Source organism: Dioscorea cayenensis, chromosome 19 (genome assembly GCF_009730915.1).
Source record: "Dioscorea cayenensis subsp. rotundata cultivar TDr96_F1 chromosome 19, TDr96_F1_v2_PseudoChromosome.rev07_lg8_w22 25.fasta, whole genome shotgun sequence".
Taxonomy (NCBI): domain Eukaryota; kingdom Viridiplantae; phylum Streptophyta; class Magnoliopsida; order Dioscoreales; family Dioscoreaceae; genus Dioscorea; species Dioscorea cayenensis.
The window spans coordinates 6,025,871-6,041,937 of record NC_052489.1 but is presented as its reverse complement, the minus strand read 5'-3'; the positions used below and the strand labels follow the sequence as shown (position 1 = coordinate 6,041,937).

Sequence of the window (16,067 nt, the reverse complement as noted above, 5' to 3'; positions counted from 1 at the left end):
AGGCTTAGTAGTGCGAGGAACTTGGCGGTGAGGAAGGCGATGGAGACGCTGATGGGGATGCTGACTTGGATCAAGTAAGCCGAGTCAGCATCGGGCTGATGTGGTCTTCGGCTAGGATGGAAAAACACATTAATATAATGTGACGTGGTATTTCCGGCTGCCACATCAATGAAAATTGGCCGGAAACCTTAATTAACTTCTCGATGAAATAAAATCAATACATAATGACCAAAAAGATACAAATTACAACATAATAACCAAAATGAAAATCGGGCATACACGGTGACCACATGAAAAGATATTTGGGGCTATTTCTTTTCGGTAACCTATCTTTAATTTGTATCAAAAATGTCATTGACTGTATGTTTGTGTTTCACTGGCAGGTCAACCCAAACTAATCCAAACGTTAAATGTTGATGTGGCAACCGACTTACATAGTTAGCTGCCTTAAACCATTATTTAGTTTAGTTTGGCTAGCCCAAGTGGTTTTATAATCCTCGTAGGCCAATGAGTGCTAGTTTAGCTATACACATGTCATGAAACCCTTTTCGTCTCAAGAAAGCAAGACATAGACAAGACGTCGAGTCCAAGACATGCATTCTTTTCCATGTCTAAAAGGGAGACAGGGACGGAGAGGGTGAGGAAAAGAAGGTTTCAGTTGGGGGTTGACACGAGAGAAGATTGTTTCGGTGGGGTGTTTGCCTAGCTTTTGAGCGAGGGAAAGAGGTTTTTGGTGGTTTTGCCCAAACTTTTTGTCCCTCAACTGAAGGGAAGCTCTTCGTGATTGGAAAAAGAGAGGAAGGTCTTCTTGGTGAGGAGGGCTATAAACTGGGAGGTACGGCAAGAGTGGGATAAAGCACCCAAGTATTGTAAGTGCCATCTTGTTACCCCTTAACATGTTGCCGTTCTAGTGTTTATTTACTTCAAGTGGAGGTTGAAATCCAAGTTTAATTGTGTTGTTATTATTGTAATGTTTCCGTTCTAGAAAATTATAATATATAGAGTAATTCTCCATTCGAATAATATATAGAGAGTTATAATGTCAACAACTTCCATTTTTAAAGGCACAACAACAAAATAAATAATAATATTATGGTCAGTTAAACCATGATGCAACCAACATGGCTTGTTCCAACTCATGAAAAGGATGAAATCTAATTCAAATGTTGTCACAATACAAGGCATCACGGCAAGTAAAGGATCATCAATGAAAATGTAATAAAACAATGAACTCATGAGCTTATATTCACAAAAAGTAGATGTTGTGAAGCCTCTGTAATCAGGTTTCTTACAAAAACTCCTGCCAAGAAAAGGGGATTTGAATGATCAACTAGTGTTTATTTATATATGTATATATATGGATAGCATAGTTATCAAAGTAGCAAAATTGATTTTATGGTATTGAGGTGCAAATTTAATGTTTTGGTGTTTCTTTAGTTTTTTTTTTTGGTTGTTTGATTATCCATTGTTGTTGAACCATTTATAATATGCAATCAAACGATGTTGTTTTTTTTTTGTTTCCTAATTGTGCATAAATTGTTTGATTCTCTTGAAGATGAGTAGTTGTCACGATACAATTATGGACTAATTGGAGTTTATTTATTTTTCTATCGAGGTAGAGATGCATTTGTACAGTTTGAAGTAATTTTGAATGTATATGTTATAGCTAAGTTTGTTGCTCTAAGTCTCTCAGGCATTTATAGTTAGAATGAAAGTGGAAAAAGAAAATTAACGGATGGTGATGTGTATCATGTGTGTGGTTATATATATATATATATATATATGCAAAAAGTCACAATCTTGCATGGTGTGGTTATATTAGGTAGGTGTGGTTATATTAGGGATTTGTACAGTTAAGAAGATTAGCATAGAAGTGTCACATAAGGTAGGTGTGATTATATATATGCAAAAGTCCCAATCTTGCATAATGTGGGGCTGAGTTATTAGTTGGTATTTGGTATGGATGATCCTACTTTTGCCTTAAGAAAATCTTTGATTCTGAACTGAGAAAAATTGGAATAAGCTAATGACACATTTTGTTGAGCTATAATTCACCAACTGACAAATTTTGGAATGCACATGTGTTTTTTTTTTTGTGTGTGTTTTTTTGTGGTGTCTTCTTTACTTTTATGATTGTATAAGTGTTTTTGGATTTTGTGTGTATAATGCATGCACTTGTTTTGTGATTTTAAAATACTTGAGTTGATGGAGATGTTAACCTGTTTTGTGTGTAGAAAGCATGAAATTGTTCTATGATTTTCTTTACTTTTTTGTGATTGTATAACTTTTTTGGATTTTTTTGTGCATAAATCATTAAGTTGTTATGTGATTTTTTTATACTTAACTTGATGGAGATGTTTTTATACCAAGCATTACAAATTATCCATGTGTGTATCATAGGCAGTTAATCATTTGACTTTTAAAAATTTGTCAAATAGTGCCAAATGTTGAATTATTTATCATAAGGATGCATTACAAGGTTGGTGAAACAGAAGGCATGGCAGGATATATTGATTATTGTTGTGTTGACTGGATATCCAAGATAGAACTATAGCCATGGACAAAGAGATGAATTTGGAGGTTGAGGGTTGTTCTATATGGTGGTTAGACACATCAAGTAATGATAGGGGTTACAAGGAGGTTAAAACTGACCTAGATGCCCTTAAAATGACCATTTCAGTAGGGGTCTAGTAGGGAGATGTATGTTTGCGTGAGACTTTCTAGTAGTGGAAAACCATTTGGCCATGAAGGTGTGGGGCTAGGTGAATGCAGTAAGGTTTCACTTTTAAAAGATGTGGTTGATGAGGAAGAAGATGGTGTACATGATGAGAACCTGGAGGACATTTTAATTAGTGGACATGGCAGAAGACTTAATGTAGATGAGGATTGTGATTTTGTAGACTTCGACTATAATTTCAGTGATGAATATGAAGAAGAGGGGATGTTTAATGTTGTTAGATCAAGACCAAATGCTAACAGTGCTAGTGAAGCTGCACAGGTAGATGATGATGACTTTATAGAACCTGATTATGCTGATTTAGAGCAATTTCATTCCTGTTTTTCAACAGATGAAGATATTGTGGCCCCTATTAGACCTAGATACTCTAAGTTCAATGATGAGGTTGACATGAGGAACCCACAGTTTAGAATTGGGATGAAATTCAAGAGCTTTAAGCAGTTTAAGGAGGCAGTGAAAAATTATGACATAAGAAACATATATGTGATGAATTTTAGGCCCAATACCAAGACAAGATGTAAGGTGTGGGCCCCACACATTTTTAATTTAATTCATTTAATTTTTGCATGCATGGCTGTTACGGAAGAGGAATAGAAACCTTCCTTTTTTTATTAAATTTTATTTTTTCTTAATCTTTATATTTTATTAGGTTTTCAAACCCTAGCCGCCACCTCTTGTTTCTCCCGATTTAGATTTTCGTTTAGACCAAGAAAGAGGGAGAGATCTTGCCTCTTTCCTCTTCTCTTTTTCGTTTGGTGTGTGGTGCTGGCGGCGAGGACGGAGATAGGCCTCTTCGTCAAGGGTTGTATTGTCATCATTGTGAGGTAAGCGTTCTCTTCCTAGATCTAGGGTTAAGTGGTGGAATTTTTTTATTTCCTAGATCTTGTCGTGGCATCGCTTTATTGATCTTAATTAGGGTTATATTTTATGCCTAGTGGATTTGTTATCTCATGTTGATGCTAGCCATTGCACAAGGAATTATCAACGTTGATTTGCAAGTTTGATTTGGGAAGAATCAATATATATATATATATATATATATATATATATATGTTTCTTTTAGATTTAGTTTTTACTGAATTTCTTTTTTTATTTTTTTATTATTATTATTTTTGAATTAATGTTCGTCTGTGTGTGTGGCGTCCATTAATTTAGAAAAATATATTCATTGAATTAATGTGCTGATTGTGTGTGGCGTCCATTGAGTTAGTAAATGTATTCATACACACACACACACACATATATATATATATATATATATATATATATATATATATATATATATATATATATATTTTTTCTTGATTCTTTCAAATCCATTTTTATTTACTAGTTTATTTATTTTTGTTTGTCATTGTTGGGAATTAGTGTGCGTGTCGTGGCGTCCATTATTTTAGCACATATAATATATGAATATATATATATATATATTAAGTGTATGGGTTATGATGCTGTGTTCAGTGTTAAAAGATATATTGTTTATATGTTGATATTATATGTTGTTTTTTTTGCTTCAAGGATGTATATGTTTATAGAAATTAGATTGTTAGATGTAGATGTATTAAGTATTATGATAGTGTAGAAATTAGATCCACTGTATATTCCTGTGTATTTGTAGCATGTTTAGCGTTTTAATACATTGGAATGTACTCTCAAATATAGGGTGTTCTGTGGAAGCCTAATTTCGTGGTGCTTGTAGTTTTGGTGTTAGCTAGTCAGGTAAGTAAACCACCTATAAATATTAATATATGATGTATTTGTAACACTTGTTAAATTGTTTTTGTTAAATTATTTCTTCTATTATTTGGTCACTTAGCTATCTTATTAGTAAATTATTATTTTTTTCTAACATTGATTTCAGACTTATTTTTGTTTAATTCTCAGTATTATTCTATTTTTTTTAATTTGTTTAAAAATGTAAAAAATTCCTGGATTGTTTGATGATTCAGTATTGGGTAAATTTCTATATATTATGTTTCAGTAGGTTATTTCTTTTGAATTCCAAGTTATTTGTATGTATATATGTGTGTGTATATATATATATATTAACTTTGGCTATTTATTTATTGTTTTGTTAGGTGTGTTATTGTTGATATAATTGGTTTAATTTTTTTGTAAGAAAAAACGGGATCACCGGTATTTTTTTGTGAACAATGATTTTTGGACCCAACATATTTTTGTTATAGAAATTGTAGTCCCCAATTAATCGTGCAATAACCACTCGCCATCGGGGTTAAACATCGACCGTGTCGACACGTACTTCTGACATAGAAACTATAGTTTCGCACCGTTCCGTCGGTGAAGAATAACGGCTTCTGATATTCTGGCTCGGGTCACCGAGGGTAAACCTATGAGTTCTGAAATCCGACTCGGGTCACCGAGTTTAAATAAATGAGTTATGATATTTTGTTTTGGCATTAGTTGTTGGGGGACATATATGCTTGTTGTTTTGATAAAGGAAATCTGTTGTGATTTATTTTTGATTCCTGAATTTCACTTTGTTGTTTATTCCGCTTTGTTACATATATATACTTTTAGAAATTATTGAACATTTTTATGATCCCGATATTTTTAGTGGTTGCTTACTGGGCTCTCAAGCTCATTAAGTTGTTATCTCTCTCTTTCAGATCAGGAGTAGGGTTGGGTGGTGGACAGCTTAGCGGGGTCGTTGAGCAAGTCGCTGCCTAGTTATATTTCAAGTTAATAAACTTTCTTTGTTGTGAACTTAGAACTTTTGTCTTATGTTTAATGTCTTGTGAGACACTTGTTATTTGTTTTTGTCGTATTTCGGGCATTGTGCCTCTATGTTGTTTTTGAAAGTTAATGTCTTTGTTAGAGGTTATTGTATCTAGTGTGAGACAGGTTTTGAGGCCTTGCGTGCCTACTTGGTCACGACCTTGTAGGTATGCGGCCGTTTGTCATTGCTCCAGGTTCGGGGCGTGACATAAGGCCTTTTGTAAGAAGGGATGCCCATTTTCTTTGTGGGCATCACTTATGGTTGATGACAAAAATACAATTCTAATAAAGGCAAGTATCTTGGAGCATGAATGTTCTAGGGATCACAACAATAGACATGTGAACGCAGACTGGATAGCTAGATATTACCTTGAGCAATTAAGGCAGACCTCAAATTGGAAAATTGCTAGCATTGTACAAGCTTTAAAGACCAATCAACAAGTGGATATCAGCTGATTAAATGCTCACAGGGCAAAATGTATTGCTCACAGGTAAATAAAATGTGTTATGTTCATTTTACTTGGGTGAACATAATGATGACTTGCTGTGTGTTTTGTGTATTGAACAGAATCATAGATGGGGATGAGGAATCACAGATGACCAGACTACATGATTACAGGCTAGAGATAATGAGGGGCATACTCAGGTTCAACATTTATTATTAAGACCAATGAAGGGGTCTTTCATGGTATGTATCTCTGCCTTGTTCCATTGAGAGTAGGTTTCTTGGCAGGTTGCAGGCATTTGGTGTCCCTTGATGGATGCCTTTTGAAAGGACTTTATGGGGGACAACTCTTGTCAGCTGTTAGGATAGATGCAAATGACTGTATCTATCCCATTGCATGGGCTGCAGTCAATAAAGAGAACGAGGATAACTGGGCCTAGTTCTTGCAAGTGTTTGCACAAGATCTGAGGATTGTTGACAGCCATAACTGGGCCTTTATGACTGACAGGCAGAAGGTGAGAAACCTATTTTATATTTAATTAAGTTCTGATTAAGTTTTAATATAATTAATATTGTTCTTCAAGTATTTAATTATGTATTAGCATGCATTGTGTATGAGGTTGCAAATAACAAATGATGTTGTGATCATGCATAGCTATTATAATTAATTTAGTAGTGCCCTATTAGGATTTTATAGCTAATTTTGATGATGTTGGGTGTGAGGCTGCAAATAACAGATGATGGTGTAAAGGTCTACTTTATCAGATTTAGATATTAGTTCTGATAGTTCTTAGGTTCTAGTTACTTTACAAAAATGGTTGTAGTTAATACAATGTTGTTATATTTAGTTTGTTCTTATGGTGCTTAATTCTACTTAATTAGTTGACTAATGCTACTTAATCCTGTTGTATTAGGTTCTGGTTACTCTACAAAAATGGTTATAGTTAATACAATGCTGTTATATTTAATTTGTTCATAGGATCCTATGTTAAAACTGATTTTAAGATGGTGTATTACTATTGATTTTATTTTAGTTCTCTAAGATGCTGTAGGAATTAATTCAGAATTGAATTAATTTTGTTAAGTTTAATTATGAACTAGCTTGGCTATTGTAACTGATTTCCTGTTTATCTATTAAATTCATATTAGGGATTAATGCCAGCAATAGCTGAGTTATTCCCCTACACTGAGCATAGATATTGTGTGCGGCATATTCACACCAACTTTAGGAAAACATTTAGGGGCAAAGTATTTAAAGACCAGTTGTGGTTTAGCGCTAAAGCAACATACAAGGCAACATATGATAGAGCAATGGAAAATTTGAGAGGAATGCCCATAGGAGGATTTGAATACATGAAGAATATTGAACCCAAACATTGGAGTAGATCACATTTCAAAAGTCAGTTCAAATGTGATATCCTTTTGAACAACTTGTGTGAAGTTTTGACAGTTCTATATTGGGAACTAGAATCAAGGGGAATTATTACTATGAATAAAATGATAGGACACAATTAATACAAAGAATACAGAAAAGGAGAGATGCAATGGAGAAGGTCACTAGCACCCATTGCCCTAGAATAATGAAGAAACCTGAAAAATCCAAGCAATTGATTTGGGTTTATAGCATCACTTGGTCAAGTGGGGATAAGTACTAAATACTAGGCCTGATGGCCAATTTGTGGTTGACAAGACAGACTGCTTTTGTTCATGTAGGAGGTGGCAACTTAGTGGTGTTCCTTGTAGCCATGCAGTATCAGTATTGTACTACAAAAAAAAAAACTTGAAAACTACCTACACTCATGCTATCAAGTCAGCACCTTCTTGGACACATATAGGATATCCTCAATCCAACACATGACAAGAAGTCATGACCAAAAAGTGACCAAGTACCCATCATTCCACCAGAGCCTTTGAATAAGAGGAGGGGCAGGAAAACTATGCTTAGGAGGAAAAAAGTGGATGAAAACTCTGGTTTTACCAAGGGGAAAATCTGTAAAAAGGGTGGGCATATTAAGTGCAACATGTGTGGTGCAATAGGCCATAATAAGAAATTCCATGGCAAGGTTGGTGAATGTTTAATTTCTTCATTTTCTTTCTCATCAAATTTGGTTCCAATGATGTTTATTAAATATTATTTCCATAACTGCAGAACAACACATAAAACTCAACAACTACATCATTGGAACATGGTCCTGTGCCATAGGTAATACATTTCATTCTAAGGTTGGCTTAATTACAACATAAACTTTGGAGTTATCCAACTGTCAAAATATGCAAATAATTGTAGAGCATACTGTAGATGGGTTAAACTTAAATACAGAGGATGGAAACAATGTCCAAAATTGTGCATCTTAAATACAGGTAAGGATGTAACTTTTTTTTTGGGATGTATATAATATTTTATAGGTTGACACAATCTAAAATTGCCTTGAATTTCATCTCCCAAGGAAACTCAATTGAGAGGGCCATGGTTGAGCAGGGATGAAGCTAATGTGCAACAAAGGACCACTGCAAATGGACCTAATGCAGCTACTGTACTATCACAGGTGAATGGCTTCATTCAATTTTATGAATTTCAAGTGTTCATCCTAGATATTGCACAAGCTTCAGTGAATTTTTCTCCATGTTTGTGATCTGCTACTATTCTAAAATTTGTACAGCCAATTTCAATGAAAACTCACTTGTGGATGAGGGGAACAAATATAAAAGAAAAGGTCAAAGCAAGGTCTTAGTTAGAACAAAAGAATGGCAGAGAGGGTAATAAGCCAGGATTTCCTTGCAGGAAGAGGAAAGCATGGCAACCACCAGGAGTTGGATCCTCTACAGGTGCAAATGACACTTACAAAAAAGCTCCTTGATGGGATCAGATGCCAATATTTATTTTTGGAAAACTGCAACTTTACTGGATCTGCAATTTTAGTTAATGTTACTGTGTATTCTATAAATATGCAGCAGTAGGAAGCTGCATTTAGAGTTAATCTAGGCATTTTTTTAAGGTAAGGTTGCATCTATAATAAACTTGCCAGTTTTTTAAACCTACAGTTGTTGTAGGGAGTTCTAGTTTTTGTAAACTGCATCTTGTATAAAACTTTAGTTTGTTTTCAAATGGAAAACCTGCAACTATTGTATGGAATTGTATTTTTTTTGTAAAACTATAGCTTAATGAAATATAAATTTTACTTATTCTTCTTAAAATGCAGGCTTTTTTTTTTTGGCTATAGTTGCTATAAGGAAGTGTGTTTTCTTTTTTCAAATTTACAACTCATGTAAGTAGGCACTTGTATTGAAACACAACTTTGGAAAACTACATCTTTTGTAAAAATCTGAATTTTTTTAAACATGGTTTTTTTCCTAAATTTCATATCCTGTAAAATTTTTCTTAAGAGGGTGATTTTCCATAGAGCACTAACTACTCAAATTTCTGTGTATGTACATGGAGTTTCTGAAAACTGTCAAGCATGTATGTTTCAACAAGAACACCATTTTCTCAAGATAAATGTCTCATTTCATTTTAATGTATGCAGTGACTCCAATTTATCATGTTTTCATCAAATAAATGAAAACCGCAACAGGTATTCACCCATGTTTACAGGAAAACCAAAAAACATCACAAATCATCAAAAGAAAAGATGCTAACCATAGACGTATGTTTACACATTTCATTCCAATACACCCATGTTTACAAGAATACCAAAAAATTTCAAAACAACAACTTCAAACCATAGACCAAAACCCTAGATGTGAATCTCGAGTAACAAATCATCCCCGATTTTGCCAAATAAAAATAAATAATTATAACATTATACGGGTCAAAAAGATAGAAATTGGGCACTCTAATTGGTCGCATTGTCCCCTTGACGGCAAGGCATCGCCCCCTTGCCAACAAGCTCTTACCAGGCCATTTCTTTGCCCACAGTGGCTCACTCGGCATCGTTGGTATGGCCGCTAATAGATTGCACACTATCTCGGAAGAATGGAGAACGTGACTCACCCTCTTCCCCTCTAACGCTCGGTGTTCTCCTTTGCCCTCAAATCACAGGAGAAACAGTTAACAAAGAACATGAAGAAGATCAGTTGGATGGCGTGTACGGCTGACTTGGCACTCATTAGCTGATGAGGATTACAAAACCAACTGGGCTGGCCAAACTAAACTAAATAATGGGTTAAGGCAGCTGACTGTGTAAGTCAGCCGTCACATCAACATTTAACTTATGGATGAGTTGGGTTGACCTGTCGGTGAAACACAAATATAAAATCAGTGACCTTTTTGATACAAATTAAAGATAGCTTACCGAAAAGAAACAACCCCAAACTTCAGTAACCTACTAAAAAAAAAATTACTCTCTAGCAAACCGTTCTTAATATATATATATAAAATTAAAAAAATTATAAGAACAATCCAAACATAGAAGTAGGAATGGGCCTGCTTTCTCATGAATTGCACTAAAAAAAGGATTCTTGCCCAAGGCCCAAAACGTTTCCATCAAATAGAAACTCCAAATAATGAAACAAATGCTTTGCAGACCTTGATAAATACCGAAATCACTCGCTACCCCCTCAATTTTAAAAAATTACTCATCACTATTTCTTTTTCATTTAATTTTATTCCTTTTATCCTTTGAATACCTATTTGATGCACAACCTTTTTAGTTCTTTATTTGTTTAAAATATTTTTTATCATAGAATTTTCATGCTGAAAATAGCAATTACTTTGATATTATATTTATCTAAGAATAAATATTCTAGATATACCAAAACAGAAGCTACTGGGAAATATTTACACATAAAGTAAACTGATAAAAAAAGTCACAAAGTCTAAATAAAATAAATTTTGGAAAAAAAGGGGTGGATAAATAATTTCAGAAAATGGAGATAACGGCAAATAATTTCTCTATTTTTCAGGGGTTTGAAAGCAAACCTTTTCTCTTTTTATTTTTATTTTTAAATCAAAATCTCCGACAAAAAAGCACCAGAAAACAACCAACGGTCTCCATTTCTCTCAAAACCCCCCAAATTTCAAATCTCAACGTCTCTCTCTCTCTCTCTCTAGAATCGAATCGATGGGCGGGGAGCTTCGCCGGAGTTCGTCGCCCGGCGTCGGACCGGCGGCAATGGAAGCGGATATTTGGGACGCTAGTGGAGATGCTGCGGTCGCAGCAGTCGCAGATCGAAACCCTCGCCGATGACCGGCAGCACCTTGAAACCTACGTCCATGCTCAGCATGATAGTTGGGTTTCCAGATCTTGCATCCTTGAGTCTCAGATCTCTCAGGTGATTAGAACCCTAATTCTAGTCTCTGATGTCCATCTTTTGTTTGGGATTTGTGAAATTTATCGGGTTTCCTTCATTGATTTGCAGATGAAGGAAGAGGAGGCGAAGCGGCGATTGATGGAGTCAGCGTGGCTTGATCTCGCCGTCGGGATGAAGCAGAGGGAGGCATTGTGCTACAAGAACTTGTTAGGTTGGTTTCTTGGCCCCAATTTGTATTGTATTTTCTTAATTTGAGTTTCTTTTCCTTTCCATCAATCAGTCCCTTTTAATTTCATAATGTTTCAACCTAATTCGGACCCCTTTCTCATGTTTTAGGAGTATTCTGATTTTTTTTCTGTTAATTTGTGGCCATGTTTATCTTGATTCAAGGTTTTCTTTTTTTTTTTTCATCTAATTGGGTGCCCCTTCTCATGTTTTTGTGTTAATATTGTTTGTTTTAACTAAATTTCAAGATGTTTATTCCAAGTATTCTGATTCTCATGTTAATTTGTGGACATGCTTGTCTTGATTCAAGTATTATTTACTGTTGCTTCGGAACAGAACTCTCGGAGACTGATCTGGAAGACTTTCGTGAATGTGTTGAAGTTCTGAGTGCCCATATTTCAGAATTGAAGGTATATCTCAGTCAGTTCTGGTGAGAGATTTCCTTAAATTTTCATGGTTAAATTGCTTTTAGTAGTTCTTTATGTTACTGCTTCTGTGACTGATTAGCAGGAAAAACTTGAAGGTCAAAAGGACAAAGAGGTTGATGGTGAGGAGATGAAAGATGGCAGTAAAAGGAATGTGGAAAGTGCTCAGGAAGGAGAGAAAAGCAAGCGGACACTAAAATTAGAGATCAAAAAGTTAAAGCAGGCACATAAGATACTTTCTTCAAAGAAGGAAGCTGAAATTACTGCTTTATTATCTGAGAAGGACTTTGTTTGGAACCAATTGAAGAAGATGGAGAGTGATTACATTGCTATTGTTAAGACCAAGAAAATAGAAGTTGATCAGGCTAATGAAGCTGTACAGAAGCTTCAGACTAACATTGAGAACTTGCAGATGTCTAACAGTGAGAAGGATAAAGCTATTGCTAGAGTAGAAACTGAGAGGTCCAATCTGGAGTTGGATGTGAGACGGTGTAATGAGGAAGTTCAACAGGCTAAAGAGAAGGCTGAAGCACTTCAGCTTGAAGTGAATAAGTTGCATGCTGCTACGAAAGAGAAGGATAAGTTGATCAATAAGTTAAGGAAGGATGTTGCAAAACTTGAGATGAATGCGAAACAATGCACAATTGATAAGAACAGACTATCAATGGATTTGGAGTCACAAAGGAGCTCTAGAAATGCTTCTGTTACACCTGTAGGAAGTCATTTAAGAATACCTTCTGGGAAGCGTAAATGGTGCAGTGCAAACAGTCGTGCTTGCCAAATGAACAGAGATACCTATGACAAATCTGGACCAAGAACCGCCGTCGCTCCTAGTGTAAGTTATTAGTCATGAAGTAGCCCTACTTGTAGTGCTTGGCATTATCTGATTATGGAGTTCTGTTCCTGCTATTTTATTACAAGAATCACTGCACCTTATGAACAGAAGCTACACAATTGAACCTTAAGGAAATCTGAGACCTGTTAGTGTTAGATATGCTGCCTGACAAACATAGGAACATCATAAAGATTAGTTACCAAGCATTTTGTCTTATGATTATGGACTTTAACAGTATAACTAGGGGAGGATGATATAAAATTAATTAATTATAAAATCATTTTTATTTGCCTGTCAAGTGAACTAAAATTTTGACTGCCATTTTTTTTCCTTCCCCTTGTAAATAGGAATTTAGATGTATAACTTATTCTTCTTTGGCAATAGCTCATAAAAGAAGCATAATAAGCATACATGATTGTGGCTTTCGTCTTATATTTAGTTACCTCCACTTCCCCTCTTGAAGAGGTTTTAATGGTTTACTTCTAATACCATTTTGTTTGGCTATTTTATATCAGACAGATCTATAAGTAGGTGTAGATAGGGCGTTACAACTGACCAATTAGTGAAAGGAATGCTAAGTTGTCCAACCCAGAAACATTTACCAATTCTACTTTCTCATTTCCAGTTCTCTATAATGACCACCTCATACTTTATGTTCTTCTTGGGCAAGTAGCACATCATCTTGCTTTCCTCATTTGCTATCTTGCTTTCCTCATACTTTGTTTATTGAACCCACTGCACCTCTGTATGTTTAACATGCTTTATTTAGCTCTATGATGCCCTTTCTGTATCTCATGCTGATTACTGAGAATTTAATATGTTTTGATCTTTGTTTATCTTGAGTTGTAGTCTGGCTGCTGCAAAATTAATCAAAAACATTCTGACTCCCTAGGCCAGTTTTTTCCTCGTGTTTGTCTTCTTCTTCTTCTTCTTCTTCTTCTTCTTCTTCCTTTTTATTTTTTTTATTTTTTAATTTTGTTTGCTATAATTGCTTGTCCTCAAATGAAATCTCTATATGATTTAGCTCATATTAACTGTGGCCCATGATGCATAGTCATTTTCTCTCTGATATATAGTGGCGGCTGCTTAACAGAGACACAAAATTTTAGACACTGCTAGTTACTTTAATAGATTATAACCCTTATTCCAACGTTAGCCATTCCTTCTAATAAAAGTCCTAACTTGTTGAGAGCTTTTATTTATTTTTTACCAGCGACTCCGGAGATGTTCCAAAAGGGTGGAAATAAAGAACATCTCCAAGCCAGAAAGCCCGGCATTGTTCTCATCTAATTTTAAGATCCCAAAGCTTAAGGTTTCTGCAGCTGCTGTTGTATCATGAGATAAAGAGCTTCTTTATCTATTTCCTCCAATTCTTGTTTAGCTGGTCTCATTTTGAAATATATATAATATTAATGTCTGTAATCTATTTCACCCAAGAGAAAGTTGTCTGTAATCTATATGTACTTTTTATAGTCTTTTTCTTTCTTTCTTTCTTTCTTTTTTTATTATTATCACATGAGTTTGGTCTTGAGGTTGCAGTCAATGTAGTGAGATTTTTCCAATGTGTTCAGTCCCTTGGGAATTAAATTAAGACAAATTGTTGGAATTTAATTCATCTATGGTTTTCTTTCTGAGATCTTTCTGATTCCAACTTACTGGTTTTTATTTATTTTATTTAAATTCTCTTTTCTATCATTTACAATTGTTGCATGGATTAATTATCATAAAGCTGTTTTTTTGCTTCCAAGGAGAAGTGAGATTTTGTTATAAGGATACCTGTTTTTGTTGTTGCAAAATAAAAAAAAAAAAATGCTCACTTTTATTGATACTAGTGTGGGAGATCTGTGTTGACGTTATGGGTTTATATATCCAATAGAAGACATTGTAATTTAGGAAAAAAACATATACCTAGTATGAATATAGTCACAATTTGTTTTTTTTTTTTTCACGGAGCCAAAGTTGAGTTTGGAAGAGTTATGTTTCCATTTGTAACTTGTGTTTTTGTAATCTGTTGTTTTGTATTGTTTATATTCATGTCGAGATGTTCTTCTGTTTTTTTAGCATTGTTTGTAAGTATTTTTTTGTGTCTCAATTCTCATCTATAGTGTATTTTTCGACCTGTAAAAGAAGAATGTGTTAGTGAAAGGGTTTTTTTAAAAAATATTGTCTATCAATTCATGTATATAATAATTTAGTGTTAGATTAGTTTTGCATTTGTAGTATAATTTGTATTTTAAGGGGCCGTTTGGTTCGCGGTAATGTAGGAAGATTATCATGTGTTACGTGGGCATTGCACCGGTGGTAATGTGGATGATAATATCACATTACCAACTTATAAATATTACCAAGAAAATGATAATCCTATTACCACCAAATTTGGTGTCTATCTTGGATTACCATGGTAATCTTATAACTTTCTATATTTTAACAAATTGATTACCATGACAACCAAATACGGTAATGAACTATTCCCGGTAATAAGAGTTCCTAACCAAACATGGTTATATTAAATTACCGCAATATTCCCAACCATATAACATTCTCACTCATATTACCATGGCAATCTCGTTACGTGGTAATATATCATTACCACGAACCAAACGACCCCTAAAGGTTTTCCTACTGTGTTATATCAATATGGCAAAAAGGTTTAGTTGTAAGGTTTGTTGACATTTTTTTTTTATTCATAGAAGGGTGTTTTTTTGTTTACATGCAATTTTCTAAGCATGCTAACCAAAAAAATTAGCGTTTACTATGCAAAACAAGACATTACAAGCATAGTTTGACGTTTTTAATTGGCAAAATTTGATGAAAATGTTGTTTTTCATTATATCTTTCTAATTAAGTAAAAACTTCATTGTCTTGGGAGTGGTCGTGCTGCTCAGAGTTCCAATTTAGTTTTAGTGGAATTTCTTCATGACATGGATTGTAGTCCTTTAATTGCAGTACAATTCTTAATAATCAATAATAATTGTTAAGAAATTAACATTTAGTAAATATTATTTTTCAGCATTTAAACATTATTTCGAGTTTCTCAATCAGCTCCTTAGCATTTGAAACAGAGAAAATGATATGTCGTGCACTTGGGTTGATGAAACCTTCTTCTACAGCTTGGCCAATGAAAGAAAGCAATGAGTTGTAGTAGTCATCACTATTTAGTAATCCGACTTAAAACAAAGAACAAGTTAGTCATGTTTTGTTCATAATTTTCATTGTGTATATGTACAATTGCAATTGAATTACCTTACTTCTTATGTGTGCCTAATTGTGCCCTAGTAATCACTTCAAAAAGTTCCACAAGAGTGCCATAACTCCTTGCATAACAATCCCAATTGAGATTAATTAGTCCATTTTTTTTTTTAAATTTTTGGTTATTTATTTCAAGAAAATAAAAATATAATGACTTGTGAGAGG

General features: G+C 34.3%; 1 protein-coding gene across 1 annotated transcript; it reads left to right on the top strand.

Moving 5' to 3' along the window:
- The first annotated feature begins 10,933 nt into the window (after positions 1-10,933).
- Positions 10,934-14,264, top strand: LOC120283683 (myosin heavy chain, fast skeletal muscle). Its single transcript, XM_039290398.1, has 5 exons — positions 10,934-11,189; positions 11,277-11,379; positions 11,730-11,803; positions 11,904-12,653; positions 13,867-14,264. The coding sequence occupies exons 1-5, from the start codon at positions 11,061-11,063 to the stop codon at positions 13,990-13,992; spliced, it is 1,182 nt and encodes a 393-aa protein (XP_039146332.1). The 5' UTR covers positions 10,934-11,060; the 3' UTR covers positions 13,993-14,264.
- Positions 14,265-16,067: the final 1,803 nt, after the last annotated feature.

Bases quoted from the DNA above. Each gene is read 5' to 3' on its own strand.
- LOC120283683 (XM_039290398.1), top strand. From the start codon at position 11,061: ATGCTGCGGTCGCAGCAGTCGCAGATCGAAACCCTCGCCGATGACCGG. The intron at 11,190-11,276 runs GTGATTAGAACC...ATTGATTTGCAG, and splicing joins TTGAGTCTCAGATCTCTCAG to ATGAAGGAAGAGGAGGCGAA. The intron at 11,380-11,729 runs GTTGGTTTCTTG...GCTTCGGAACAG, and splicing joins GTGCTACAAGAACTTGTTAG to AACTCTCGGAGACTGATCTG.